This window comes from Actinia tenebrosa, unplaced genomic scaffold (assembly GCF_029948245.1).
Source record: "Actinia tenebrosa isolate PJP-AT-01 unplaced genomic scaffold, QUT_ActTen_1.0 PGA_scaffold16__25_contigs__length_10494907, whole genome shotgun sequence".
Classification (NCBI taxonomy): domain Eukaryota; kingdom Metazoa; phylum Cnidaria; class Anthozoa; order Actiniaria; family Actiniidae; genus Actinia; species Actinia tenebrosa.
The window spans coordinates 2,981,959-3,009,634 of record NW_028292576.1 but is presented as its reverse complement, the minus strand read 5'-3'; the positions used below and the strand labels follow the sequence as shown (position 1 = coordinate 3,009,634).

Here is a 27,676-nt window from a genome sequence, read left to right as displayed (position 1 = left end):
ACGCCCGTGTTCCTGGACTTGGTTTCGCAAGTGAGTAGAGTTTGTTAGATATTTTCCTTGATTCGTGGATTTTTCACCGGGTTCTCCACCATTTTCCTCCCTTCGTAAAACTTCGATTGTGCGGCTTGGTGAAGTGTCTCGATAGCGCAGCTTTCGTATGTCTGTAAAAAGATCAATGTATGTGCCTTGCAGCAACCGTGATGTTTTCTTTAATTTTGATTGGCTGATTTTTTCGAGCAGTGTGATTGATCTGGCGTTTGCCTTGCTGACGAAAACAGCTCTATATATAGTGAACCATCTTGTGGCGCTGATTTTTTCTGAAAGTCAAAGGAGTACGCGCATGCGCGGAGACGAACCGACTAGCGAAATAAAAGAGACTGGTAAGTTATAATGCGGTATTCCCTTTACTTGTTAAGATATAGATTTCAAAATCAGTTAGTGAGAAAAGTAGGTTCAGTTCTGGACTAGCATAGATCTGAGCTGGATCTTCTCAAATTTCCCATGGTAACATGTTAAAAAGAAATCTCCTTTTCTATCAAAGTATTTTATTCGCTTTGTTTATAATTATAACTTAATTCCCATTTGGCTCTATGTACATTACATCTTAAAGATGTTTTGAAATACTATCTTTGAATATTACAGCTTTTGAAGCTAAACGTTTTTGTCGCCATGCGATCTGATTTTATGCCATTTATAAAATTCCTTATGAAAATTTTTGTTATATTTACGTTATAAAAAAATAAAAGGATTCAAAAAATTCTTATCTATATTAATACAGAATACAAAAATACGCACACTGTATTGCATGAAAGATACAACATACAAGACAAAATTGCTTTAACGCCGGAAACAATATTTTAAACGATGCTATAGCATACACACGAAAGAAAGTTGCACGTACACAATCAGTAAAACGTCTAAACATATGTTAAGGCGTACACACGATAAAACATTGCGCATTTAATATACTAGTCTCCTACGAAGCCGTTATCAGTGTTGTCACGCAACGCTCACTCCCCTTACTCAAACGCACCAATAAATGTAGTAGTTTAACCGAGAACCAATCACATTAAGCCAAGTTAAGTAGGCGATGTCGTTTGGCGATGGGGTAATGCACAAGTCCGTTTCTTTACATCAAGCAACATATTCTGCGGAAATAAATGTCGACATCATATAATCACGTGTTAGAATTCACATACACAAACGAAGAGAAGTTTGAGAACAGAGGGCTCAGCGGCACATCCCTACCCTAAACGGGCAAGAGTACCCCTCCCCCCCCCCCCCCGGGATTTTCACATGTACAAGAGGCTAGTCAGTTGCTATATTTCTAGTCAGTCGCTATATTTCTAGTCAGTGCAGAATAACAGTTATTCAAATTGGTCACCATATTTTGATTCAGTGTATCATCATATAGTGCAGTTAATTATATAAGATCATTGCATACTTGTCATTAACGGTCTGGCCTCATCCACATTCATCGCCAGTGTACGAGGGTTCATTGTATCACTGCTTCTTCTCCCAGTAACTATCTCACAAAGCTGCAAAAAACATTCCCAACATTAATAATTATTTTACCATTATTGCAAATTTCCTCGATTTCTGATTGGTCTAGAGCCGGGGGAAGTAGGAGGACATACGAATAAATTACATCAGCATATCACACAAGCTTGAAACTCAGTTTTTCTTTCAAATTTTACCCTTGTTTTTGTAGTAAATTTTTTAATTTTTTGTGTTTAAAAAAAAAGCAATTTTCTCTAGTTTTCTGTGTTATTTCCTCTTATTTACCATCATTTTCGTCAACTAGTCATCAAAATGTTGTAGACTCACGAGGCGTAGCTGAGTAATTGCTTTATGTTTAGTTAATTGTTGCTGTTAAAAGAGCACTAACAAGTCTTAAAACAGCCCTACATCAACCCTGGTATGTTCATAAACTAAATACATAATTGTTTTTGGTCTTTCTGTAATAACAATAACTGTTGCAACAATGTTTAACATTCCTGACATATTTTAGGTGTTCACAGTTTTCTTACTTTGACTGCAACTTTTTCCCCCATAAAAGGCAATGGCATAAGAAATGAAAATTAATTTGAAAGAGAAAAATACCTTTTTTCTGGTGAGGAACAGAATAACAAAGGCAGAGAAGACCAAAAGACAAGACAAAATGATGACGGGAAATACATTGGAGTCTTGTTCATCATCTTTATAATTCCTTGTTCTATGGCTCCTTGATCTATCAATGAAAAATAGGCAAATACGTTTGATTTTATCATCATCATCTTCATCATCATCCTCATTATCATCTTCTTCATCATCCTCATCATCATCATCATTATAAACTTTATTGAAGCCAACTTATAACTTCCAACATCCTCATCCTCATTATCATCTTCTTCATCATTACCATCATCCTCCTCATCATCATCATCATTATCATCATCATAAACTTTATTGAAGCCAACTTATAACTTCCAACATCCTCATCCTCATTATCAACTTCTTCTTCATCATTACCATCATCCTCATCATCATCATTATCATCATCATAAACTTTATTGAAGCCAACTTATGACTTGCAACAAGTCAAAGTGAAAAACAGAAATGGAGTTGGAATAGGCCCTTTGCATCTCAGTAATCATGTGCTGATTAATTCACTGATAGCAAATGAATGAACATCTTGATTCCCATGGGTAAAATATACTGGTGAGCAAACAAACTTTCTACAACCTGTTTCGAGAGATCGTAATAAAACTGCATTTCGTGACACACTGGTTACACATCCTTTCATTCAGTTCTTTACAAGTATTAAAAAAATTTTTTTTAAATTTTGCTCACAAGTACAGACACATGACCGTTAACTGCAAAGAATTAGAATTAGAGTAAGATCAAGTGCATCAGATTTTACCCTGCTAGCAGAGGTCTTCTTCTGCCTTGCCATTCAGCCCTAAGGAGAGGAAGAAAAGCCAACCCCTGCTTGCAGGGTAATCAGATTCTGAACCAGAAAGATTGAAGGGTTTCCTTTTTCTCTTATGCTAATTTTTATGATTCGTTTTTACTTGCAATACCACTAATAAACTGCTTGCAACTGCATCACTTCAACTCTGACTCCGACTCCATCACAAGTGAAAACCGTATCCTATTCCATAAAATGTGAAGGTTATTTTACATGCACATATAAGTGTCTTGATTATATCAAAACAAGTACATTATCACTTACTTGTATAAACCTCTATTATCATCATGATATCCATGGCTTCTCCATGGATCAGTGATGACTTGGTACCTGTGCGTTGTCCAAGGTCTCCAAGGGGTTCTGGTCTTGAGCGGGTACCTCTCTGATGGGAACCCCCAGTAGTAATCATCTTTTGATTTTTTTCGTGTATCCATGTAATTTTTGGTCTTTTTACTAGCAGATTGCTCATCAACATCTGATTCCTTAAATTCATTCCAGTCGTAGCTTTTATCTCTGTAGTAGGGGTTGGCTGTAGTTATTTTATAGTCTATTTTGTATCCTGTGTACTCGAGATTGAAAGTAGGGGATTTATATTCCCACTTGGGGGCTGGTTTATCATCAGTCTTCTTAGGGTCTGGTTTATCATCAGTCTTCTTAGGGTCTGGTTTATCATCAGTCTTGGTAGGGTCTGGTTTATCATCAGTCTTCTTAGGGTTTGGTTTATCATCAGTCTTGGTAGGGTCTGGTTTATCATCAGTCTTCTTAGGGTTTGGTTTATCATCAGTCTTGTCAGGGTCTGGTTTATCATCAGTCTTCTTAGGGTCTGGTTTATCATCAGTCTTGGTAGGGTCTGGTTTATCATCAGTCTTCTTAGGGTTTGGTTTATCATCAGTCTTGTTAGGGTCTGGTTTATCATCAGTCTTCTTAGGGTCTGGTTTATCATCAGTCTTGTCAGGGGCTGGTTTATCATCAGTCTTCTTAGGGTCTGGTTTATCATCAGTCTTGTCAGGGGCTGGTTTATCATCAGTCTTGGTAGGGTCTGGTTTATTAACAGTCTTGGTAGGGTCTGGTTTATCATCAGTCTTCTTAGGGTCTGGTTTATCATCAGTCTTGGTAGGGTGTGGTTTATCATCAGTCTTGGTAGGGGCTGGTTTATCATCAGTCTTGGTAGGGTGTGGTTTATCATCAGTCTTGGTAGGGTGTGGTTTATCATCAGTCTTCTTAGGGTCTGGTTTATCATCAGTCTTCTTAGGGTTTGGTTTATCATCAGTCTTGGTAGGGTCTGCTTTATCATCAGTCTTGTCAGGGTTTGATTTATCATCAGTCTTGTCAGGGGCTGGTTTATCATCAGTCTTGGTAGGGTCTGGTTTATTAACAGTCTTGGTAGGGTGTGGTTTATCATCAGTCTTGTCAGGGTTTGATTTATCATCAGTCTTGTCAGGGGCTGGTTTATCATCAGTTATGTCAGGGGCTGGTTTATCATCAGTCTTGGTAGGGTCTGGTTTATTAACAGTCTTGGTAGGGTTTGGTTTATCATCAGTCTTGTCAGGGTCTGGTTTATCATCAGTCTTCTTAGGGTGTGGTTTATCATCAGTCTTGTCAGGGGCTGGTTTATCATCAGTCTTCTTAGGGTCTGGTTTATCATCAGTCTTGTCAGGGTCTGTTTTATCAACAGTCTTGGTAGGGTCTGCTTTATCATCAGTCTTGTCAGGGTTTGATTTATCATCAGTCTTGTCAGGGGCTGGTTTATCATCAGTCTTGTCAGGGTTTGATTTATCATCAGTCTTGTCAGGGGCTGGTTTATCATCAGTCTTGGTAGGGTCTGGTTTATTAACAGTCTTGGTAGGGTCTGGTTTATCATCAGTCTTGTCAGGGTTTGATTTATCATCAGTCTTGTCAGGGGCTGGTTTATCATCAGTCTTGTCAGGGGCTGGTTTATCATCAGTCTTCTTAGGGTCTGGTTTATCATCAGTCTTGTCAGGGGCTGGTTTATCATCAGTTTTGGTAGGGGCTGGTTTATTAACAGTCTTGGTAGGGGCTGGTTTATCAACAGGCTTGACAGGGGTTGGTTTAGCGCCAGTTTCTATAGATAATAAACTGAAATATTATTATATAATAATATAGATTTATACTCATATCAATGAGTTATGCTCTAAATGTTTTGAAGCAGCAGAGAAAAAAAACTGATTCACCTATAAGAATGCAAGCCAAAAAAACACAAAGCACAAAGCAAATACGGTTAGTATATATCTACTGTAAATTTCAGGACATACAATGCACAGTGCAAAGGTTGTTTCCACTTCTGCACCCGACACTAAAACATGTTCTCATTGATTGCTGAAACATTAGAAGATTTGCAGAGCTAAAGTAACCTCCAGTTGGTCAATTGTCATGACGACCTGCCAAAATAGTTTTAGCTTGATGTTACCCTCTTGCTGGCTCAACGTTACTGGTCAAATTGACCAGCAAAGCAAAGATTTGACCAGGCATGTTCCAATTCTGGTAAGTTTTTGTCTGATGACAACTAGTTTAATCTAGTAAACATGATGCAAGATACAACCTTGCTGGCAATCATTTGATCATACGTTCAACCAATGAAATCAAATTACTAAGGACCTTGAAGCACAATTTTTAGTATGTATCTGTACGTATCAATTTTTAGTATGTATGTGTCTGTAGGGGGGGGGGTGGGGTGAACTACCCTGGTAACCTGGGGGGGCCACGGGAATCCCCACCTCCCCACCTCCCCACCCCCCTTAAAAATTTCAAAACTGAAGCTTTCAGAAATGTGATTTTTAGGTTTTTTAAGATTTAAGGCATTATCAGAAAATCATTATGGGCTAAAAAGGTGGGGGGGAGAGGGCCACTTGTCCATCTTCATGATCAATCAATTCACCAATCAATAATGAATATAACACGGCAGTATTCATATCTATATCACCTTCTTCATTGCCAGGTTCTGCGTGTCTTGGCTTTCTTATTGTCCAATACTCCTTTAAGATGTCATCCATGGGAAAATCCTCTGTCTTAACAGGCTTAGGCTTAGAAAATGAGCCCTTCCTTGACAACGGGCTGCTCCAGGAACAATAAATCAGACCCAAAATAACGAGAAAGAAGAGCTTCATTTTCACAAAACAATCTCGATCAAGTCAAGTGTTTTGAAAGCTATTCTCTTGAAGATTTCGTATTAATCTTGAATCAATTCACGACGTTAAAGAGATAAACCTGTCTCATATCCGTTTTAAGAAGCTCTCTAAGCTATCTTTAGCGGTTTCTTAGTGGATATTTTAACTAGAAGTTATGATTATTGAAAAAATATTTAGAAGGATTGAAAACTCGTCATTGGCATTGAGCCAATTCATCGATTTGGAGCCAATGCCACAGGAAACCCAAATCAAAAAATAAGATAAAATAACAAAAATTAATTAATTTTGACTGATTGCTAAATATTTTCCAAAAAAAGTCAACACAATTTAATTTAGAAATAAGTAATATTGCTAAAAGTTTCCCCAGAAGTCCCCCTCCTCCCTAAATAAAAGATAAATAAAATAAGTTTACGAAAGGAAAAAGTCAAAGCGGGCTCCCTGTGGTGTTTTTATTTTGATCGAAACACGCTGTGTTCAAATCCCGCAGGCTCACTACAGTTAAAAATGGCTTCTTCAAAATCTGAGGAATTCACAGACTTTGATGGCCATCAGGTTCGAAAATATAACTTCCCTTTGGATAAAATTCCTAGATTACACTATGAGGATCCTAAAGCTCAAGATCTGATCAAGAATGAGGTAAAATTTTGGGTTTTTTTTGAAGTGGTAAATATTTTATGCTGCCATGCCTTCCGCCCCTTTTCTTCAATACACTAACAACAACCTTATCTGTCGCGAAAAAAATCCAAAATCTCACATCAAATCATTTTTACGTCGACTATGTTTCACCTTAGGTCTGTATTAGGTTCATTTGATGCAAGATATTGTGGTAAAAACTAATAAACCATTCCTAAAATTAAAATCTTTCAAAAATGCAGTGTTTACAAAATCATTTCCTGTTATGAAGTCGTGCATGCATTGTTGCACGTTTTTACAAAACTGTCATCAAAAAACTTATTTTTGAAAGAAAAGAGAGTGAGTGATTATTACACTATAGACGCAATGAAAGGATTTTGTACGTTACTAAATATAAGTAGTATGATATATTTAAAGATAAAAAGTAATTTGTAATAAATGATAACTAGTATCGGTTGAATAATTTCGCTTCAAGGTTTGAGGCATGTTTTAAGATAACGTTATCTTATATTTTCTGTTAGAAGAAATATAATTTAAGTGTATAATATATGAGCTTACTTAACAATTATATTATTCGCAGAAGGCGAAGTGAATATCAGGGAATAATAACCGAGACGAAGTTGTGGTTACAGGGACGGTGGAACCAGGGGGGGGCTGGGGGGGCTTTATCCCCCCCACTTTTTGTGAAATTTTAATACATTTTCACTAAACTCAGCCCCCCCACCTTGCCATACGATGTCACTATTGAGCCTCCCCCCCCAATCAAAAGCCTCCCCCCCCCACAATCAAAAAACTGCTCCACTGTCCCTGGGTTATTACTCCTGATATTCACTGAGCCTGAGGTGAATAATTGTTTTAGTATAAATACACAGGTGCTTTTTTCAAAAAAAAAGGAAAAAAAAGAAGATTAAAGACAAAATTTTTTCTGGTAACAACAACAAAGTGGCTTACCACTATTTTGGATTATCACTGGAGGTGATTATTGTGCGATTATCTGAATTTCTCGATCAATCAGCGCGCGAGATTTTCAATAATCACCTGCATATTTATACTAATGTTGTTTTATTAGTTAAATTAAATTGAATCAAACTGGATTTTTTTGTACATGAGATGTGCTGTGCTGTGCTGTGCTGTGCTGTGCTGTGCTGTGCTGTGCTGTGCTGTGCTGTGCTGTGCTGTGCTGTGCTGTGCTGTGCTGTGCTGTGCTGCTCTGCTCTGTTTGGAACTATTTAATTCTTCTCTTTTTTATTCCATTCATTCCCATTCTCTTTTCTTTTCTTATTTTCTTTTAGATGCCAGTCATCCTCACAGGTTCAGGAATCGTTGGCACAGCCATGAAATGGAATCTTGATTATTTGAAAGAACACATTGGAAAAGGGGAATTCTCTGTCTTTGCATCAGACACATATAAATTTATATACTTTGATGAAAAACGAGCTCAAGGTTGGAAGAACTTTGTCCCTCCAAACTTAAGACTAAGTATGAAATTTGAAGAATTCTATCACAGAATAAAGAACTTCAACGCAAATGAAAATGAATCTGGTCCAAAAATATACCTTCAACAAATGCTGAACGATCAGGTCGGAAGACAAATTGTCGTAGATTTCCTTGGCTTTAAATGGGAATGGTTAAATGAAAGGAGAAAGGAAATGGGTTGGGGACCATTGACGTCAAATCTGTTACTCATTGGTCTCCCCGGCAATATAACTCCAACGCACTATGATGAACAACAGAACTTTTTCTGCCAAGTAACTGGGTACAAGAGAATAATCCTCTTCCACCCGGACAAGGTCAAGTGTCTGTATCCATACCCTGTTTATCATCCCTGTGATAGGCAAAGTCAGGTAAGAAGTGAATTACTCTTTTAATTGTATCATCACTCTATAATCCCACATAAGCAACTATTGTATTATTTTCAAATTCTCTTTCCTGTCCAAATTAAAGATTCATTTGGATTGTTTCCATTCGCATTCTTTCAAGGGAAAACTATGACTTATGGAATCAGTCTAGTATAGTTTGGGATGATATAATTAATCTACAATAGAACTACATGCTGTCCAATTTGGAAATAATTGAATTCAAAAAAATTACTCTGACTGCCAATTTGGACTCGGCCTATCGGCCTCTTCCAATTTTGTAAGTCCTCAGAATTTTTTTCATCCAGTTATTTCCAAATTGGACAGACATATAGTCCTATTACCTATACTAATTTCCAAGTGTTAGAAGAAGCATGATGCATAGCGAAGTGCTAATCTCAATGCTTTGTCTATCAGCTTGATAGACAAAGGCAGGTAAACCGAACACTCTTTTATTTACTCATTAATGTATTGAAGAAATATGAAGAATGCTCCTGTGCACAGTTATGAAACAAAGTATGTAGGGGTCGGTAGAACATGAGGAGAGTGTTAGAATAAGCATGATACATACATAGTAGAGTGCTTCTCAACACTTCTCGAGTGTGATATACAGTACTAACTCAGGGATTCACCAAATGGTCTTTTATTTGTTTATTAATATATTGAAGAGAATTTCATTGAAGAAATAGAAAACTGGCACATGTGCTGTGTGTGGTTGTAGAGCAGGGTTTTGGCAGAAATTCAAAGAGGTTTTACATGACTGCATATATATAGAAGAGTGCTTCTCAACTTCTCAAGTGTTCTGCCAATTCCCAAGTGCTTTAAAAGCTTAGTGCACATTGCACAGCAAGCAAGATTTCATACTTCTCTTATAAAATACAAATTACAATAACTGTTATTTTGCATATATGACTAACATAACAGAGCATGCACGCTCGTGCTGTGTTCTCTGACTCATAAAAATCGATCTTTTCCCCTTCTCATATGTTAATTTATTTTTTGACATTATCATTTACTTTTGAAGGTGGATTTTGATAACCCAGACCTTAAAAGGTTTCCCAACTTCAGAAATATAAGTGGAACAGAAGCAATGGTTGGGCCAGGAGAGGTGCTCTATATTCCAATGTACTGGTAAGTACAAATAATATTTCAAAAAAACCTTGTCGGCCCGAGACCTGAAATCTGAAACTTGAGAATCATAATCTATTCACACCCGAGCAATGTGAGGGTCATTTATCATTTTCCAATCTAACTTAGAAATGTGATTTTTCAAATGTTTTAATCATAAAAAAAATTGCAAATGAATTTAGTTTAGTCAGATCGTCAGATTGTTTTGTATTTCCAACCAACAATGTCTTTTGAAAATAAGTTTAGCCATTTACAGATACAATATTTATAAAGCAAATTGATGGTAGCACCTTTTATTCAAGAGGACGTAAGATAGCCCACGTAAAGGTCAGTTTAGACAGTACGATTTTCGCCTACAACTATCGTATACAACACGCTCAAGCCATCTTACAACTCGAATCGTAGCATGTAAATCAAGCCTACAACTCGCCTACGACAGATGCGAGTGTGTTATATACGATAGTTGTAGGCGAAAGTCGTACCGTCTAAACCGGCCTTAAGGCAGGGTAACTAGTGAAAATATTTCTAAATCATAAGTATCTAACATGTAAAAATTCCAAGAAAATGTTTATTAGGTTTACATTGGTTTCAGGTGGCATTATGTTGAATCAGCAAAGAACAGTGAAATAACAACATCAGTGAATTTTTGGTACAAGGTAAAGTTAGGAGAAAAAATTCGACTGCGAGAGGCCCCACTTTTTTCTCCAAACTCAGTAAAGACGATTGTTTTGGGATTCCTGTGGATGCGCGCAGAAATTGTAGCCGAAAGAGAGGAGAAGGGAAAATTGTAGCGACTGCAGACAGCACTGTAAGACTACTTTTCCTCTCCCTTCTCCCCACTCATTTGGCTCAATCTCTGCACGCTTCCCCAGAAAACTCAAAGCCCTCATCTTTATAATTACTGAGTCTTGAGGGAAAAGTAAGACCGCTCACAGTCTAATAAAAATAAATAAAAAATAGAAGAAGGAAATAGCTAAATTACAATTTAAAAAAAACACGAGACTTTTAAATTTCATACAGGACATGTTTTGACGGTTGATTCTATCAATTGTTGGTCATAAGTTAACCCAAAATAACCTCATTTTGAAACATCTCCCCATTTCAGACCACTTGTCGATCAATATGCAATTAACCAATCAATTTCATGTACCAGTTCATGAACAAAAGGGTATTTACTGAAGTATAATAACACATAAAATCACTTCTTAAAAAGGGATGATGTCATAAACACCCACTTTTCACTGTCATTCTCAGATGTCAAAAAAAAAAGAACGAGGTATCGGACATCAAAAAATAATAATTATTATTATTATTATTATTGACAAGAATATAATGGTTTACTTGAGAATGATATTCTCTTTTTGATTCTTATCTACAATTAACAACTAGTCACAATAATTTTTCTCTAGTCGGGTATCCTAAAAATTGTGCCTTCTGATTGGCTGGCACAAGCGGTGGTACTTTCTATCTCTATTTGCTAAAGAGCAACGAAAATTGCAAAACAAGACCAAAAAAGGGTGGGGGTTATTGACCTTCCTAATGTGGGTCTGAATAGGGAAAAATTGTGCCCTTGGCCTTGAAAATGGACCCTGGCCTAACCACCCCATCCCAAATATATCCTAGACCTTGGGCAAAGTTTTTCCTTATCCCGACTGGCCTAAGAATAAACAACCTTTATTTTTTTTTTTTTGAGTTTTTTGCTAAGTAAGAGCTGTTGTCTCTTCATTTCAGGCAGGACAGACACCCAGTGATATCAAGTACCCACTGTCGGCACAACAAAAGATGGCAATCATGAGAAACATCGAAAGGATGCTAGGAGAGGCACTTGGTAGTCATACTGAGGTATTTTAGGAATTCAGAATTTTATTGAAAAAGCTTGTTTGTGGTGCAAGGGATGAGAAAACAGGGCTATTTGCAAGATGACTTCATCCTAATATCAGCATTTTCTGAGTTAGATAAACTGGATGCATTGTGGTCTAGCTTCAGTACAAACAACACCACCTAATGTGCTTACCACTCCTGGTAAACGGCTTGACGCCTACAGGTCTTGTGACCCAATTGATAAGGCAGCCGGTAGATCGAATTAGAATTTAGAAGTTGATTTTTGTGGAGGGAGGAAAAACTGGAAAACTGGTCGCATTGGTAAGAGGCAGCACATTAGCAGCTCATGCCACCCGTGCATCCCATATAAGGCATGATTAACAAAAGATGTTTGTACCAAAGCTAGACCATAATGCACCGTGTTCGCTACCTCAGAAAAGGTCTATGTGGTATAAAATGTGGTATAAATCGCATTAGATTGACCTACGGTCACCAAAAAGCTTAGGCATTGTTCTGCGATTTCCATACAAATGTATGGAAAAGTATGTGAGTAAAGGTGCTTGTCAATTCTCGTGCCATGCTTTGAGTTTTTCACCTCGTCCTCCACTATCCTTTCTACTTCAAAAAAGGAATTTTGAATTTATGTATTTTCTTTATTCATTCATCTTGATCTATGATTTCAGGTTGGTCCTTTGTTGCGCACTATGGTTTATGGACGATATGAGGGTGACGAAGGCCAAGATGACAATGAAGACAGCAGCCAATCATAGCACTTGAAGCAATTTGAATTTAATAACACTGAGTTGATCTGTCAGAAACATTCTGGTATTGTATACCCGAACATTTATTCTTTCTAACCTCCATCTTCAAACAACTTACCAATGCATTTTATCAATATCCTGAAATAACCTTTTGGCTGATCTAAGTCAGGGCATGGCTAACTCACAGATTGAACCCTAAAACAACCTCTGGGCTGATCTAAGTCAGGGCATGGCTAACTCACAGATTGAACCCTGAACAACCTCTGGGCTGATCTAAGTCAGGGCATGGCTAACTCACAGATTGAACCCTGAAACAACCTCTGGGCTGATCTAAGTCAGAGCATGGCTAACTCACAGATCAAACCCTGAAACAACATCTGGGCTGATCTAAGTCAGGGCATGGCTAACTCACAGATCAAACCCTGAAACAACCTCTGGGCTGATCTAAGTCAAGTTATGGCTAACTCAAAGATTAAACCCTGAAACAACCTCTGGGCTGATCTAAGTCAAGTTATGGCTAACTCAAAGATTGAACCCTGAAACAACCTCTGGGCTGATCTAATTCACTGCATGGCTAGCTATCAAACCTAAAACCCCAGAGTTTCAGAGCACTTACACTATGTCACCCTTAATTCCTTACCTATAATTTAATATGGCATGTTCAACAGCTTGAAGATGGTTGTTAAAGTAGATATGTTACAGAAAATAGTTATTAGAGCTTATTAGAAGAGATTAGAGACATTTCTGATGGATTTTAAAACTTATATTATTTAATGTGCTGTCAAATTTAGTGCATGTAAAAAATCAATTCAGCGATATAGAATTTATTGACAGATAGTATGTTATATATGCAGTATAATACTGGGTCTTGAATGCCCTCTAAGTCTCACTTTGATGTTATTATTACAGTATTTTAATAGATTGACAGATAGAAAAATACTTGTCTTGAATGCCCTTTAAGCCTTGCTTTCATGTTGTTCTTTTTAATAGTTAGAATAATTGAAAAGAATAGTTGAAGAGGATTATTTTTACACTGCGATGTTTTAATTTCGTCAAAGTAGATAGTCAAATCCAACTAGTGGTTAATCATCGATGCTGCGTTCTGATTGGATTAGCTAACGAAAAGTGCCAGCTTTGTAAACCAAAACATTAAATTCAACTTGTTTGTATCTATAAACACCCATTTCGAAAATCGTTGTCGCACCAAGCCAATGCTCCAGAGAACGTCGGTACTCTTAATTATAATTTATTTATTTTTGGTTCATGCAAGTGGCTATAGCTATACACTAATTATCATCTCAAGCAGCCTTGCTTGGAGCAATTTGTGAAGTCAATAAGTGAAAATGCACCATGAATAAACTAATTACAGCAAAAGTACCGGCGTTCTCTGTGGTCTTGGCTTGTTGCTTGAGGCTTTTGGTTCTCAATCACACGCGCCCTCTAGCGATTGTTTCTGTCGCGAAGAAGAAGGTTTTGGTGGACGTCAATCACAAGGCGTTTCCATAACAATGTCGGGAAAACCCAAAGCTATAAAGGCACGTGCCTATAGAATGTCATGGAAACGCCTTGATTGACGCCTCGTGGATCCACACTACTTTGACAATGTGATGACGCAATTTATCGTCAATAAGAGGACAGACACATAAAAAACTGATATCAATTTGTTAAAGTGATACAACTCGTTTAATTTTCATAGATTGTTGCACTGACAGAACGTTATGGAGGCTGTTAACGAATGAATAACTTTTGGTTTTAGCTTCTATGTCCTTAATTTATCCTTTATGATGTTATTTACGGGCTATAAAATAGTTACTCGTGAAGTTAGGGATAAAATAAAATATTTCACTTGAGTTTGTCAAAACTAGGTAATTTATAATAATAAATAGTTATAGGTAAATAAGCTGATTTTAGTTGTTTTTTTTTTCATTTCTCATTTGGTCGTCGGGTTTTTTTAACGTACAAATTACATTGGTCGTGGTAACTATAATTTTTTGGGTTGTTGGTAGTGGTGGTGGTGTTGGTGGTCTGTTTTTTTGTTTTGTTTTTGCTTTTGTAACCGGAGAAATAAAAAGATTTAAGAGATTTAAGAAAAAGTAGCCAATTTATTCAGTTTTCTTTTTTGACATCAAAAAGCAAATTTTAGAAAACTTTATTTTTGTGCTTGCTCTTCCAATCTGAATGAAAAACAATCTCTCTCTCTCTCTCTCTAAATCTCGGGGATACTTGCATTCGTAGTTAAAGATTAACAGCCCAATACTGTAATCAAACAACGCTATTGGACCGGTTAATTCACTCAGAAGTCTTACAAGTGCTCAAGCGAGTTTTGATAAAAGAATGACGCATATTGAGCGGTGCCTTTAGCAAAAAAAAGACGAAAGAGTGCGTGCTATAACATGAAAGTTTACGCTGATAAGTGAAACTATGGGGAACGGGGCAAGCAACGCTGGAACTACGATTATTAACGGGGAAATTGATAAACCGAGTGAAAACCTAAATAATTTCAAGAGTCAACTTCCTTCCTTGAGGAAAGAACTGAAGGAAAAAGACGAACTTTTGCAGAGAAAAGATGCCGAACTCAAACACCGAATGAAAACGATAGACGAAAAAGACGTCGAAATTGCGAAGTTAAAAAAAGAGATTCATGAACTCAAATGCGTTGTGAATCAACAGGCAGCGCTAGCGAGTAAAATGAGTGTGATGTCGACTATAAACGAGGGTTCTGGAATGGCATCGACACCAAATGCCAACAACAAGTCGAGAAAAGTTCGCTCGAGTCGCAAGGAGAAGCGACAAGCGGTTAGCGGGGAAAGCAGCACCAAGACTCAAGAAGAATCGAAGAAAGAATTAGTTCGCTATCCAAAAGACTTCAGGTAATGGTTACATAATCATACAAGAGTAATTTGAATGGTTTATTTTAATTTGAAAGTTTTTGGATTCGTGAATGAAATATAATTCAGAGTCGGAAATCTTGAGCGCCTCTTCATCTAGTAGCGTACTGTATAGTACTGTCGATAATTAAATTAACCAAACATGAATTTTCAAGTTTAATTACCTAAAACTTAGAAACTACAAAATAAATTTTCGTCTCGTACTCGAACTTTATCGAGCAAAGCCATAAAATACGCCAGATACTAAAAACGTTAATAAATTTTTCCCGAAAAAAGTTTTTTTTCGCTGATAATTGTTCCATTCTAGACCTTCTGTGTTAAATCTTTTCTAAGAAAACTATGGGAAAGACCAATAACTACTAAGAATTGCTATGCTGCATGAAGAATGTAAATAAGAACAGAGGTCAAAATTCAATATCAACGGGATTAGGATAATTTCAGTTTTAATTCGCACGTTTAGGAAAATTTAATTCGTAATAATTCGGCTTGAATACGATAATTAGTTTTTCATGTAAAGGAATTCGCGATTTTACTTTTTTTTTGGCGGGTTGATATTGGGTAAGTCCTTAATATCGTAACTCAACTACCTTAACACTTGAAATATCTCAACCTTATGTAAACACATTAACTTAAATAGTGTCAATACTTCTCAGTTGTCTAACAGAAGCTGGAGTGATTTGTAGAGCCAGATATCATTTGTATAAGTGCTATTGTCAGGTTTTTTTTGTTTTTGTTTTTGTTTTTGTTTTGTTTTGTTTTGTTTTTGTTTTTTTTTTGGTGTTAACCATTAACATATTATCTAACATTCTAATCTTTTCACAGATCAAAACAGTTGATCAAGGACGCCATCTATGAAAACGACTTTCTAAAAAACTTAGAGGCGGCCCAAGTAAGAGAGATAGTAGAATGCATGTCATCACAGTCATGTGACAAGGAAGAGGTGATCATCCGAGAAGGCGATGCTGGCAACGCTCTCTACGTCATAGCGGGTAAGTACATGTCCCAGGGGGAAGGGGAGCTGAGATCAAATCATGTCATCACAATCCTGTCATAAGGGAGAGGTGATAATTCAAGTAACTCTTGTTCTTGTTTCTTCAGAGGGACGTCTTGACGTTACTAAGGACGGGGAGGTCCTGGGCGAGATGTGCGGAGGAATGGTCTTCGGAGAGCTTGCAATCCTGTACAACTGCCGTAGAACTGCAACCGTAAGAGGTATTTATGTCATTAATATTTAACTACGATCATCATAAGACTCCATAAGACTAGTTTTCGATCATATGCTGTGTGCGGTAGGCGCGCTACCTACACGTTATTTAATAGATAATTACTGAGGCACGCAGCATTCGTAGGTATAATGCAGGCAGCTGAGGGCGTAGCCCGAAGTGATTATCTAGTATAATTATTGTTCTTATAAAAATCCAATTGTTTTCTTTCTAGCTTGTTTATCATAGCCAATAATGAATGAACTAAATATGTCTGATTTTCCTCTATGCATTCGTTGGGATAATGCAGACTGAAAACAATGGATTTTGATAAGATCAGTAATTATACACGTTTTCCGCGCAACATCGAAAAGGCTCAAGTTCGTGGTTCCGAATCAAACAATAGCGAACCTATCACCGTTGCAGCAGTTTTCCCAGTGGAATTAAAATCTTGTCCCACAAACAACTACACAGTATCAGTTCTAAAGAGTACTACAAGGACTACGAGGCAATTCGGATTTATTTTCCCAGAACATGAAACGTTGAAGCAATATATGATTACTTTACGCGATCAGAGTTTTAAACTCTGAGATATTCTAGATTATTTGTTATGCTTGTGGGACATAGCAAAGGTAACTAAGGGGAGTCGGAACTATGAGTTAAGTTATTTCTTGACTGATTTACCAGCCATTGAAGCGACTACCTTGTGGAAGATTGATAGAAAGATGTTTCAGATGATTATGATGAGGACAGGAATGATAAGACAAGCTGAACATATTTCTTTTCTTAAAAGGTAAGCGCGTATTGTTAAGTTTTGTTTCGTTTCAGCTCCAAAAGTTAGATTTTAGCGCGTTTGTGTGTGGGCTAAAAACATCAAAATCTGGAGAAAACGTACCTTTTCCAAATAAAAACATGCGAAAAAAATGGATTTAGCCGCGCATCAAACAGTCCAAGCCTCCTTACTTTGTGAGGAATGTTTTCCCATTTCAGAGCACGGGTCATTCCCTAGAGTATCATTTCTTTGCTTAGCAGTAGTGGCGGTTAACGATTGGAATAAAAGGAAACATTTAGTTTTATTTAGCTTTAATAGTTCTTGTTCTTTTTTTGTTCCTTTAAGTGTTCCTTTGTTAAAGAATTTGCCCAGCCAGCATCTGTCCAAGCTTGCAGATGTCCTTGAAGTGGTTAGTGTATATATAGATAGAGCAATAGACCTCTTTACCTTGGGCGTAATGTTTTCCTATTTCAGACCACGTGTCATTCCCTAGAGTATCATTTCTTTGTTTAACGGTTGCGCATGAGAAGAGACATGAATATAGATGCAACTCAAACAAAGAATCTTTTTCTCAAGAGAATGATACGTAGCCTGAAATGAAAACCAATGTTAAGATGAATAATTTAGATCGTCACGGAACGGAATAGTCCCCTTGCAGCACGTTGGAATGCAGCCCAATTTGGAGAACATAACAAGAGATTTTCAATTTTCATAAAATTGAAATCCTCTTGTTTTGTCTTCCAAATTGGGCTGTTTTGACTTCGCACATCCAGTCAAAATGCTCGAACGTGCCAACATCAAGGTCACGGCATTAGACGTCTTTACCGTGAATACGTGGTGATAGGCAGACTTTTTATGAATGAGAAATAACTATAAACTTGGCTATTTTTGTAGGACTTTTATCATGCTGGGGATTATATTATCCGTGAAGGCGAACGAGGAGACACTTTCTACATCATTAGCAAAGGCACGGTAAGTCATAAACACGATCAATCGCGTTCCAAACCTAATTACTGAAAAATGGGTTTTAAGGTCATAGAACCAGGTTAACTGAAAAAAAAGGTAGTAATATTCTACTTATCTACGTAGGTGAACTTTTAATTCTAACTATAATTTCAGTTTTATTGTGTTAACTTTTTTTTCAATAATGATGATGATACTTCTTAAATATGTATGTACGTCGTTATAGAGCAAAACCCTACGTGGATGGTGGAGAAACCAATTGTTTTACACATTGTGTGCCTAATTGCTTGATGATCGTTAGTTTGGTTATTTAAGCGCGGCCAAGGTGGAGAACCCGTTTTTTGTTTTATGTGTTACGTGTCTGTTGAGACTCATTTCCTCGCGTTGGTCGCTTGATTGAATTGTACAAAGTAAGGGTGGAGAAGCCTTACCTGGTTTATGTGTTAGACTGCTACTAACCAACTGGGTTTCTCGATTGTCGATTCATTGCTTGCCGTAAAGGTGGAGAACCCTAAACGGTTCAGAAAGTAAACTTTTATGATAGCATCTGTCTTTTAGGCATCGTTGGCTTGATTGTAATGAGTTCATGTCCAGTTTGATTCATCGATTGTCGATTGTTTGCGCGCAGATAAGGTGGAGAACCTAGTAGTTTACGTGCTACGCGCCTGTTAGCAAGTTCGAAAAGAAGAGAGATATTTGCTACTAACTTTAAACCATATGTTATAATAGGCCAGGGTGACGCAGCGAATCGAAGGCCATGATCAGCCCAAAGAGATTAGAAAGTTGAAGAAGGGCGACTATTTTGGTGAAAAAGCCCTTCTTAGGTAAGATTCAATAGCGTCAAGTAACGTCACGTTACAGGAAAAATCGAGGAAAATCAGCCCTCACAAACGGTCCCAATATTTATCCAACATTTGATAGTTCAAATTTTTTGAACGGTTTGTCTTGGTTGGGTCAAATGTTGGGTCAAATGTTGGGTCAAATTTTTGGTCAAAATGCATTTTTCGGTCAAATGTTGGGTCATATGTTGGGATTGTTTGTCAGGATCGTAGCATGGCAAGGACAGCTAAGTCATGTCGCGCAAAGATGATATCGTCTAGCTTGGCACTTGCATTGTTGAATTAACTGATGAGCCCATTTGGTGTACATCCTTTCGATCAGGCCAACAACGGATTACTGTGACGCAGTCTTGTCGTACGGGGGTGCTATCGACCAAGAAGTCTTGAGCAAAATGCAAAGGCGAGAAACCATTTCTTTTGTAAAATGAACCATTTTGGATATAATGGTTTAATTCTTGTTTGATCCTCACAAATAATCAATTACACTTATCGTGCAATATAAGATATTTTTGATGTAATGTGCGCGCTGATTGGCTGGCTACCGTGTCTATATCAGATGACAGAGACACGATCGCGAAATTTTTATTCAAAAGCATTCTGTAAAAGCAATTTTAAAAGGCTGCTTCTGTCTCTGTACTGTGACATAAACACTCTGGGAGATGTAGAGCATGAGAAAAGCAAGAAAAACACTTCCCTACGCCTCGTGTTCCTAATCTCAGTGCTTTTCTCTTGCTCTACAGTGTGTTTATATCACAGTACAGAGACATGCACGCGTTTTATATTCCTCAAATACACGTCATTCATGTCAGGGATTCGTCCAGAATACATCGCCTTCAAATTGACCCTCACTTTAGTACACGGTCCAAGTTAGTGTGAATAATTGCGCTTTTCAATTATGAAGATGCTCAGAATTTTTCCCACCCTTTTTGCTTCTGCGCGACTTTTAAATTTATTATTTTTCGAGTGTTTTAATTTTTGTGAGAAAAAGCCGAAATAGTGTTTTAAATTCCACAGGGTAAATGGACCAGTTTCGAGTTCCAAATTAACGCTGCGTTTGTTGTTTACAGACTCAATTACTCAGGGTTAGATCCCAATCAGTTTCTAATCATTCACAAATACCAACAGTAAAATAAAGAATGCACAACTTCACTAATACAAACACTTTGAAATTCCACGGATCTTCACTGGAACACATGAATGTTCTGCGCAAAGTTGAGGCTAAACATGAGCAACAGAGGACTCGAAACTGGAGTATTGGTTTTTCCACACGTGACCCTACCTCCCTTAAAACGATCAGTTGTGTAAAAATGATTACAAGAAATGAAAAGGGTACCTCATTATTATTAGAAGGCAAAGCTTCAGCTCATAACGAGCAGAAATTAATGCCCGCAACTCAAACAATGGAATAAAGTGTCAATGACGTCGTGCTGGTTGCGCTATTATCCATCCCTTTCTGCTTGATCGTTTGCCGGTGAATCCTAAGAATCAATATATGAACCATTAGTGTCTCATGAAAGCATTCAGTCCTGCTTACGGCCATGTGGTGATAAAACCCGGCCTAATACACTAGCTTAAACCATCTATACTGTTTTCTTAACATGAAGTCTTTTTTGTTTTATTTCAGTGAAGATAGGCGCACAGCCAACGTTATTTCCGAAGCGGCCGAAGTAGAATGTTTAGTGATTGATCGCACGTGAGTCAACAACGTTTCTTATTAGCCATTCAGAGAACGAGGAAAACACTGGGTGGAGTAGGCATAGACCATTTCACAGATCCCGCGGCTCAACCTCATCCTCGTCAGCGTGTAATATATTCTTTAGAATTTTCCTACAACCGTGAAATTTTTAAGTGTTTCAATTGTTCGTTGATGTGCAAATTCCTTTCATTACTGCGGACTGTAGTCAAATTCTAAAGAATAATTACACGCTGACGAAGTTGAGGTTGAGTAACGGGATCCGTGAAATGGCCTATTGTAATGCATTTTTGTGCTGCTTTAAGGGACATCTTGGTTTCCAAGATGGCGTCTATTTCGTCCGCCCTAAAACAGCCCCAAAATGCATTGCAATGGCAACTGGACCCAGTTTTCCCCCAACATCGGAAGAGCTATAATATAATTGTCTGTATAACTGTCAGATAATTTTCTGTTGTTTTAGAGCCTTTAAAACACTCATTGGTAACCTGAATGAATTGAGGGAAAGAAATTATGGGGACGAAGAACGCGGCGCTAAAAGGTAAGAACACAATATTGAATCAATGGTTGGTGTAGCAGTAGTACGCACGCCTCGACTCTGGGGTCTCGAGCTCGATCCTTGGACTCACATTTAAATAGAGTTGATTAAATATCTCACGCATGCAGCCCCTATTAGTGTCGTCACGCAACGCTAACTCCCCTACGTAGCTACCTTAAGGAAGTGAGCGTTGCGTGACGACACTAATAGCGACTGCTTAAGAGAATAGTATGTCTCTGTATCTCTATTAATTCAAGGTTTTTTGTCGGGCTTTCCGGGTTTTTTTCTTCCGTAAAACTCAACAAGCTCAATTTCAATTCGCTCTGTGACCTGACTTTGATTAGGCAAGAGAGCGTACAGGAGTTTTCTAATATATTTTTGCTCATTTCCTCCTGTTATAGTAAAGCAGACTGTTCAAAACAGTATATAAGACAATGGTTTGCTCTCAAGCAACTTATATCTATGGAGATCGGACTGAAGAGGATATGTGCAGACACTCCATAGTTTTAAAATGTTTTTAAATATTTTATGTTCCAGGTACGCAGACCTACGCGATTCGAATGGACTCAAACCCGTCGAAGAAAGAAAAATATCCAAGAAAATTGAAGACCTGACGCTAGAAGACCTGGAAGTTATTTCTACATTGGGAACGGGCGGATTTGGACGAGTGGAACTGGTGCGTGTGATGTTTTTTACGTCAGTTCGAGTGTATCTGTATGCCCTTTCTTAGAATTTTAACGTGCTGAACTCTGGCTGGTCTATCGTGGTTCATTGTATTGTTTGTGTCAATGGAACACCATGCAGAATACACTTTGCATGTTTGTTGAGCTCAGAAAGGCCGCATGCTATTTAAAGTGCGACGCGCAAAAGTATGACCACATTTAATGTATTTGCATACTTCTATGCACGGGTTCTGTACGTCAAACCGACACATTTCGATGTGAAGGTGGCTAGTTTTGAGAACTGCTAAAATATGGACATTTTCTCGGTTGAAAATATTTTCTTTAATCTTACACTTAGGTTCAAAATGTAAAAGACAAGAGCACTTATGCATTAAAATGTTTGAAGAAGAAACACATCTTGGAAACCAAACAACAAGAACACGTGTATTCTGAGAAGAGAATCTTGATGGAATCCTGTTCACCTTTTATTTGCAAGTAAGTAATAAACGCACGAGCTACATTGACGTATTGACGTATTAACCGCAATCCAGTTGGTATAGCATCGGTCTGTTGTGCGGGAGGTCAAGCCTCGGCCAGACCAACATGCACTCAGGGCCTTAAATGAATTACTGAGGAGAAGGTGCTGCCTTTGTAATTACATCTGCAAATGGTCGACTTTCAAGTGGCTCGAATGACCACTTTAAATGACGGTCCCGTCTCTCTACACTTCATCACTACTAACCAATATCAATAGGAAGTAAAAGAACCACTGAGGTGTGTTTGGTATTTCCATCCCTGCACACCTTGTCAATTCTGTCCTTTTGGTATTTCTATCCCTGCGCACCTTGTCAATTCTGTCCTTTTGGTATTTCCATCCCTGTGCACCTTGCCAATTCTGTCCTTTTGGTATTTCCATCCCTGCACACCTTGTCAATTCTGTCCTTTTGGTATTTCCATCCCTGTGCACCTTGTCAATTCTGTCCTTTTGGTATTTCTATCCCTGCGCACCTTGTCAATTCTGTCCTTTTGGTATTTCCATCCCTGTGCTCCTTGCCAATTCTTTCCTTTTGGTATTTCCATCCTGCGCACCTTGTCAATTTTGTCCTTTTGGTATTTCCATCCCTGTGCACCTTGTCAAATCTGTCCTTTTGGTTTTGTTATCCTAGACTTTACAGAACGTTTAAAGATAGAAAGTATGTTTACATGTTACTCGAGGCTTGTCTTGGTGGAGAGTTATGGACAATATTAAGAGACTGGTAAGTATACAACTGTTTAGTAAACCAAAATTTAAAAGCTCTCAAAAACGCTGCCAGATACACTTGCCAATGTCGTTGGAAAGCCCAGAAATGATGCAAAAGGTATTCTTAATATTTTATTAGGGGAAGTTTTGATGATGTGACTGCACGGTTCTGCATCGCTTGTGTCGGTGAAGCATTTGACTATCTTCACTGCAAAGGAGTCGTTTACAGAGATCTCAAGGTATTGTCGGCTTCTACAGCTTTTAAAATCTTTTGAAAACGTTTGTACATTGTAATTGTTATTTAAGTTTTCATTTTCTTTCGTTCACTTTAGCCGGAAAATCTACTTTTGGACAGCCAAGGCTTTGTTAAATTGGTAAGAATATGAAACAAAAGTTTAAGATTCCACTGTGGTTCTTCATAAATTGATACGTAGTGTAAAATAAACGAGTAGAAATGTCGTATCAGGTTTAAAACTACAAGGCGTGGAGGATTTGAGAGTTTGTAAAACAGCTTCACATACTCATGAATAATTCATAAAGATTTAGTGGAACTAAAATGGTCCGCGTCCTTCCACACAAATAAGCATGCCAAAGACCGATGCGCTAGTCGACGAGATGTAATTCGCGGGTAGGACTGTCTTTGATGACGCTCGTCATATTTAATTGTACACAATAGGTTGACTTTGGTTTCGCTAAGAAGATTGGTTTTGGCCGTAAAACGTGGACGTTCTGTGGAACACCTGAGTATGTCGCACCAGAGATTATTCTCAATAAGGTTTGTTAAAGACTCATTATTTGTCTATCTTTGTCTATAAGCTATCCCTATATATATATAACAAGGTTAACAAGAGCAAAGCATTTCAATCTCCAAATATTCACAAATAGCAACGGTAAAGTAAAGAATGCACAACTTCAACAATACAAACACTTTGAAATTCCACAAACCTTGACTGGAATGCATGAAAATTCAAAGTAATTCCGTACGAAATCGAGGCTAACCCTGTTCCGCACAAATTGAGTACCAATTCAGAGTTGTTGTTTTTTTGCAGAGTTTTCTTTTTAGGTATTTAACGAAAAACCCAGAGTTAAACCCTTAAACCATGGACAAACATTATACAGTACTCACCTTTTTTTATGCTCAGTCGAGGAATGGGACCCGAGAGGTGAAAGGGGCGATTGCACTACAATTACACGTCCCTTTATTCTCGATTTAAATACAATAACATCGTAATTGCTTTCTTTGTTTTAGGGTCATGATTTGTCAGCCGATTACTGGTCTCTTGGCATTCTTATTTTTGAACTGCTCACAGGAAGGTAACAGTTGTATTTTGTATTCCTTCAATTTTCCTCTCTCAGTCATTTTCCTTCCACCCATTTACGTGACCAACACATGCAGCCTTAGACGTGTGGATATTCGAGTTATGGATTTTCTTCACGTCACCTTCGCAGTTCACTAGCTGCACCATCTTGAAAGTTAGCCGTGCCTTTGCATCGAAGCGAAGAACGGTGAGCTTGCGATTATATAGACATGTGAATAATTGTTAAGAAAAAGGATTCTATCATTGCAAGTTCACCGCTGGTGTAGCTTCGATGCAAAGGCACGGCTACTTTTCAAGATGGCGCAGGGAACTGTGAAGGGGACTATTGAAACGGGTTGAAGAAAATCTTATCAGAGGTAAACTCTTTTAGCTTGACCGTCATTTCTTGGGGCATCCCTCGCCGTTTGCAACAATGATTGGTTTAAAAAACAATACAATTTTTGTACAATTCGGAATTAATTTATAGATACTCGTGATGAAAATCACTCGTACCCATAAATTTTGAATTGTACTCGAGATCGTGCGATTTCCTATTCTAATTTTACTTTACAGTCCGCCATTTTCTGGCTCAGACCCAATGAAGACGTACAACATCATTCTAAGGGGACTGGACATGATCGAGTTCCCGCGCAGAATAGGACGAAATCCCCAAAACTTGATCAAGAGACTGTGTCGAGATAATCCAGTAGAACGACTTGGGTATCAGAAGGATGGATTGAACGATATTAAAAAACACAAGTAAGGTTTACCAGATGATCTCGCCTCTAAGGGCGCAAAGGATAATATCTCAAAGCTAACGGTTCCTAATAAGCCCTTTCATAGTTTAAGAATCGATTTCACTGCGCATGCGATTTTATCCCGAATTTCTCACCTTCTTTTGTCTAAACCTTCTTTTGTTCTTAATTAAACAAAAGAAGGTGAGAAATTCGGGAATCGATTCTTAAACTATGAAAAGGCTTATACCCAGTCTTTTATGTCATAATATCTCACGGTAATCAAAATGGCTGCTGTGACTAATTAAGACAACCTCGATTTCGCTTACTTTTATTGCATTTATGCTTAGTTTTTATTCATTTTAACTGCTGATAGGGCAAGAGGGAGCTTTTCTGGTACATGTAACAGGATTTTTCAAAGTAGAGTTATATTTCAGGACGTATTTTAAAAAGATTAACTCGAAATACGACTCCATTTTGAAATTCATCATGGAACTTTTAGCGATGCAACAACAATGCTTCTGATTGGTTAATAGTAACCGGAAGTGCGTGCACGAGATCACCTGGTTACTACCATGTTTATATATTATATTCGAAAATACTATAAATGTAATGATGAAAATCTAACCATTTGTAGTCATGAGTTATTTTAAAACCAAGGTCTTTTCGCACCGCACAAAATTAAAATCCGGTGTTCAACCAACTAAACCAAGCGAGTGTCGTAACCTAAATATCTAAATTCTCTTTTAGATGGTTTCAAGGATTCCATTGGAAAGCGCTTCTCGACAGGACCTTGGAACCTCCGATAAAACCTAAGGTGGATATCATTAATAAATGATTAAAGTGCTTATGAGCATTTACACAATATTTTCAGAATTGATTCTTTAAATAGTGAATATTTGATTGCATGTGAAAATATTTCGTCATTTGAATGTCGGGTCTTTGAGATACGAAGGTTTATATTTCCAATATGTTAATGACTATGATGGAACATAAGGGATTTGAATTATTTTGTGGCAACTTTCATAATATTGAACGCTGGACATTTTTCGAAAACAAATTTGTAAGAACCTTTACGTGAGTCACGAGTAAAAGGGTGATGCTTTTAAAATACTGTATTCCAGAACGAGTGCAGTATTGCATATTAAATGATCCCTTATGTTACGTCATAGTCATTAACATATTGGGAATATAAACCTTCGTATCTTAAAGACCCGACATTCAAATGACGAAATATTTTCACAATCAACTATCCACTATCTAAAGAATCAATTCTGAAAATATTGTGCAAAGGCTTATAAGCACTTTAACTATTGATTTAGAGAATAATAAAGAATACTAGTGTTTTCTTCTAAGTAACAACCAAGCTTTAACATTATCTTTTAAAATAATTTTCAAAATGTCTAAGTTTCGTTTGTAATGCTCCATACTTATTTTATGGGATCCCTGTGGATCACTGTAGAATCGGTGTTTTATGAGCTAAACATGAATGTATTTCTCAATCTCCAGGTGGATAGTAACACAGACTGCTCCAACTTTGATATCTACTCCAAAGACATGGAAATACCGCCAGACGACCTCTCAGGATGGGATGAGAATTTTTAACCCTACCCTCATCATGCTCACAACTTAATTTATTTTATCTTGGAAATAATTGCTAAAAATCGCAGAAAATGGATGTACAAGCATTAATTTTCCTCTACCCCCACCCCCACCCCCACTCTTTGCCTGGCCTCTAACGTCCATGGGAGATATGCTATTTTAAGTTACGATATTTGGGAATGTGCACAAGTCAGGAAATCACAATTTATATTTATTTAAATTTATTCTTAAGTTTGTAAATACGTTTTATTGCGTCTTGTATTGAGTGTCACGCGTGCTTGGCTAGTCACGTGATATGTTACTCTTCTAGCTCGTACCTTCCACTAGAACTCCTTTAGCAATTTTTTCAAGGAGAGACTATATCTGCGGCATGCAACAGAAAAATGGTTTTCCCTAGACTCCATCTATGAGGAGGGAAAGAAAAACTCGAGTTACGATTTTCGAGTTACGATTTTCGATTTACACAATTTTCGAGTTACGCGCTCGGACACACCCATATTATGAGGGCCACGCCCACTTTAACATCTGCGCGTAACTCGATGACAAACAGCGTTAAAATCAAACTCAAGTTATGTAACTCGAAGCCAACAGATTGAACCATATTTCGAGTTACGCGCTATTTCCGTAACTCGATTCTAAAAGTGGACAAATATTTTTTCGAGTTCAACAGTTTTTTTTCGCGTTATTTTTTAGACTTATTCCATAAGTCGAGGTGGTTGTCTCGCTTAACTATTCATTTATATTTAAAAAAAAAAAAAAAAAAAAAAAAAAATTGAAAAATCCGGCCCTACAGGCTTTTTTGGTGTACTTAATTCGAGACGCCATCTTGTTTATTTCCCCTAGTACTGTAATTTTTACTTCCGGTATCCTTCTTTGTTCTCGAGAACCAATCACAGCACAGGAAATATTGGAGTTTTCCAGAGCCCAATTATTTCGTCGAGCATGCGCAGTAA

The 27,676-nt window shown here is 37.6% G+C and overlaps 3 protein-coding genes across 4 annotated transcripts; 2 read left to right on the top strand and 1 right to left on the bottom strand.

The window, feature by feature from the left end:
• Positions 1 to 528: 528 nt before the first annotated feature.
• LOC116288983 (uncharacterized) lies at positions 529 to 6,302 on the bottom strand. The gene is made up of 5 exons (XM_089031252.1): positions 5,892 to 6,302; positions 3,215 to 5,033; positions 2,104 to 2,230; positions 1,445 to 1,538; positions 529 to 1,148 (listed from the first exon to the last, which is right to left on the bottom strand). The coding sequence occupies exons 1-5, from the start codon at positions 6,073 to 6,075 to the stop codon at positions 1,135 to 1,137; spliced, it is 2,238 nt and encodes a 745-aa protein (XP_088887378.1). The 5' UTR covers positions 6,076 to 6,302; the 3' UTR covers positions 529 to 1,134.
• Positions 6,303 to 6,569: 267 nt separating this feature from the next.
• Positions 6,570 to 14,391, top strand: LOC116288999 (hypoxia-inducible factor 1-alpha inhibitor). Its single transcript, XM_031695872.2, has 6 exons — positions 6,570 to 6,732; positions 8,022 to 8,573; positions 9,610 to 9,716; positions 10,306 to 10,369; positions 11,445 to 11,555; positions 12,218 to 14,391. The coding sequence occupies exons 1-6, from the start codon at positions 6,601 to 6,603 to the stop codon at positions 12,302 to 12,304; spliced, it is 1,053 nt and encodes a 350-aa protein (XP_031551732.2). The 5' UTR covers positions 6,570 to 6,600; the 3' UTR covers positions 12,305 to 14,391.
• Positions 14,392 to 14,583: 192 nt separating this feature from the next.
• On the top strand, positions 14,584 to 27,440 carry LOC116288998 (cGMP-dependent protein kinase 1). 2 transcript variants are annotated; one of them, XM_031695869.2, is made up of 20 exons: positions 14,584 to 15,165; positions 16,006 to 16,172; positions 16,282 to 16,395; positions 17,073 to 17,178; positions 17,503 to 17,566; positions 18,052 to 18,129; positions 18,850 to 18,944; positions 19,282 to 19,359; positions 20,584 to 20,652; positions 21,113 to 21,190; positions 21,725 to 21,863; positions 22,208 to 22,344; positions 23,016 to 23,105; positions 23,229 to 23,328; positions 23,422 to 23,463; positions 23,766 to 23,864; positions 24,339 to 24,403; positions 24,961 to 25,146; positions 25,872 to 25,938; positions 26,631 to 27,440. In XM_031695869.2, exons 1-20 carry the CDS (start codon positions 14,717 to 14,719, stop codon positions 26,724 to 26,726), a joined length of 2,319 nt encoding a protein of 772 aa, XP_031551729.2. In that variant the 5' UTR covers positions 14,584 to 14,716; the 3' UTR covers positions 26,727 to 27,440. The 2 variants fall into 2 exon arrangements, with proteins under 2 accessions (XP_031551729.2, XP_031551730.2); XM_031695870.2 differs by lacking the exon at positions 19,282 to 19,359.
• The last annotated feature ends 236 nt before the right edge of the window (positions 27,441 to 27,676 follow it).

What these genes read in the sequence shown, in the direction of transcription:
- LOC116288998 (XM_031695869.2), top strand. Translation starts at nt 14,717, where the DNA reads ATGGGGAACGGGGCAAGCAACGCTGGAACTACGATTATTAACGGGGAA. An exon ending in GTCTTGAGCAAAATGCAAAG is followed by an intron (nt 19,360 to 20,583) that starts GCGAGAAACCAT and finishes GTTTTATTTCAG; the next exon opens with TGAAGATAGGCGCACAGCCA. An exon ending in CAGAGATTATTCTCAATAAG is followed by an intron (nt 23,865 to 24,338) that starts GTTTGTTAAAGA and finishes TCTTTGTTTTAG; the next exon opens with GGTCATGATTTGTCAGCCGA.
- LOC116288983 (XM_089031252.1), bottom strand. Translation starts at nt 6,075, where the DNA reads ATGAAGCTCTTCTTTCTCGTTATTTTGGGTCTGATTTATTGTTCCTGG. An exon ending in GATAATAGAGGTTTATACAA is followed by an intron (nt 2,231 to 3,214) that starts GTAAGTGATAAT and finishes TTTCATTGATAG; the next exon opens with ATCAAGGAGCCATAGAACAA. An exon ending in TGTTCCTCACCAGAAAAAAG is followed by an intron (nt 1,539 to 2,103) that starts GTATTTTTCTCT and finishes TGTTTTTTGCAG; the next exon opens with CTTTGTGAGATAGTTACTGG.
- LOC116288999 (XM_031695872.2), top strand. Translation starts at nt 6,601, where the DNA reads ATGGCTTCTTCAAAATCTGAGGAATTCACAGACTTTGATGGCCATCAG. An exon ending in CCTGTGATAGGCAAAGTCAG is followed by an intron (nt 8,574 to 9,609) that starts GTAAGAAGTGAA and finishes TTACTTTTGAAG; the next exon opens with GTGGATTTTGATAACCCAGA. An exon ending in CTCTATATTCCAATGTACTG is followed by an intron (nt 9,717 to 10,305) that starts GTAAGTACAAAT and finishes CATTGGTTTCAG; the next exon opens with GTGGCATTATGTTGAATCAG.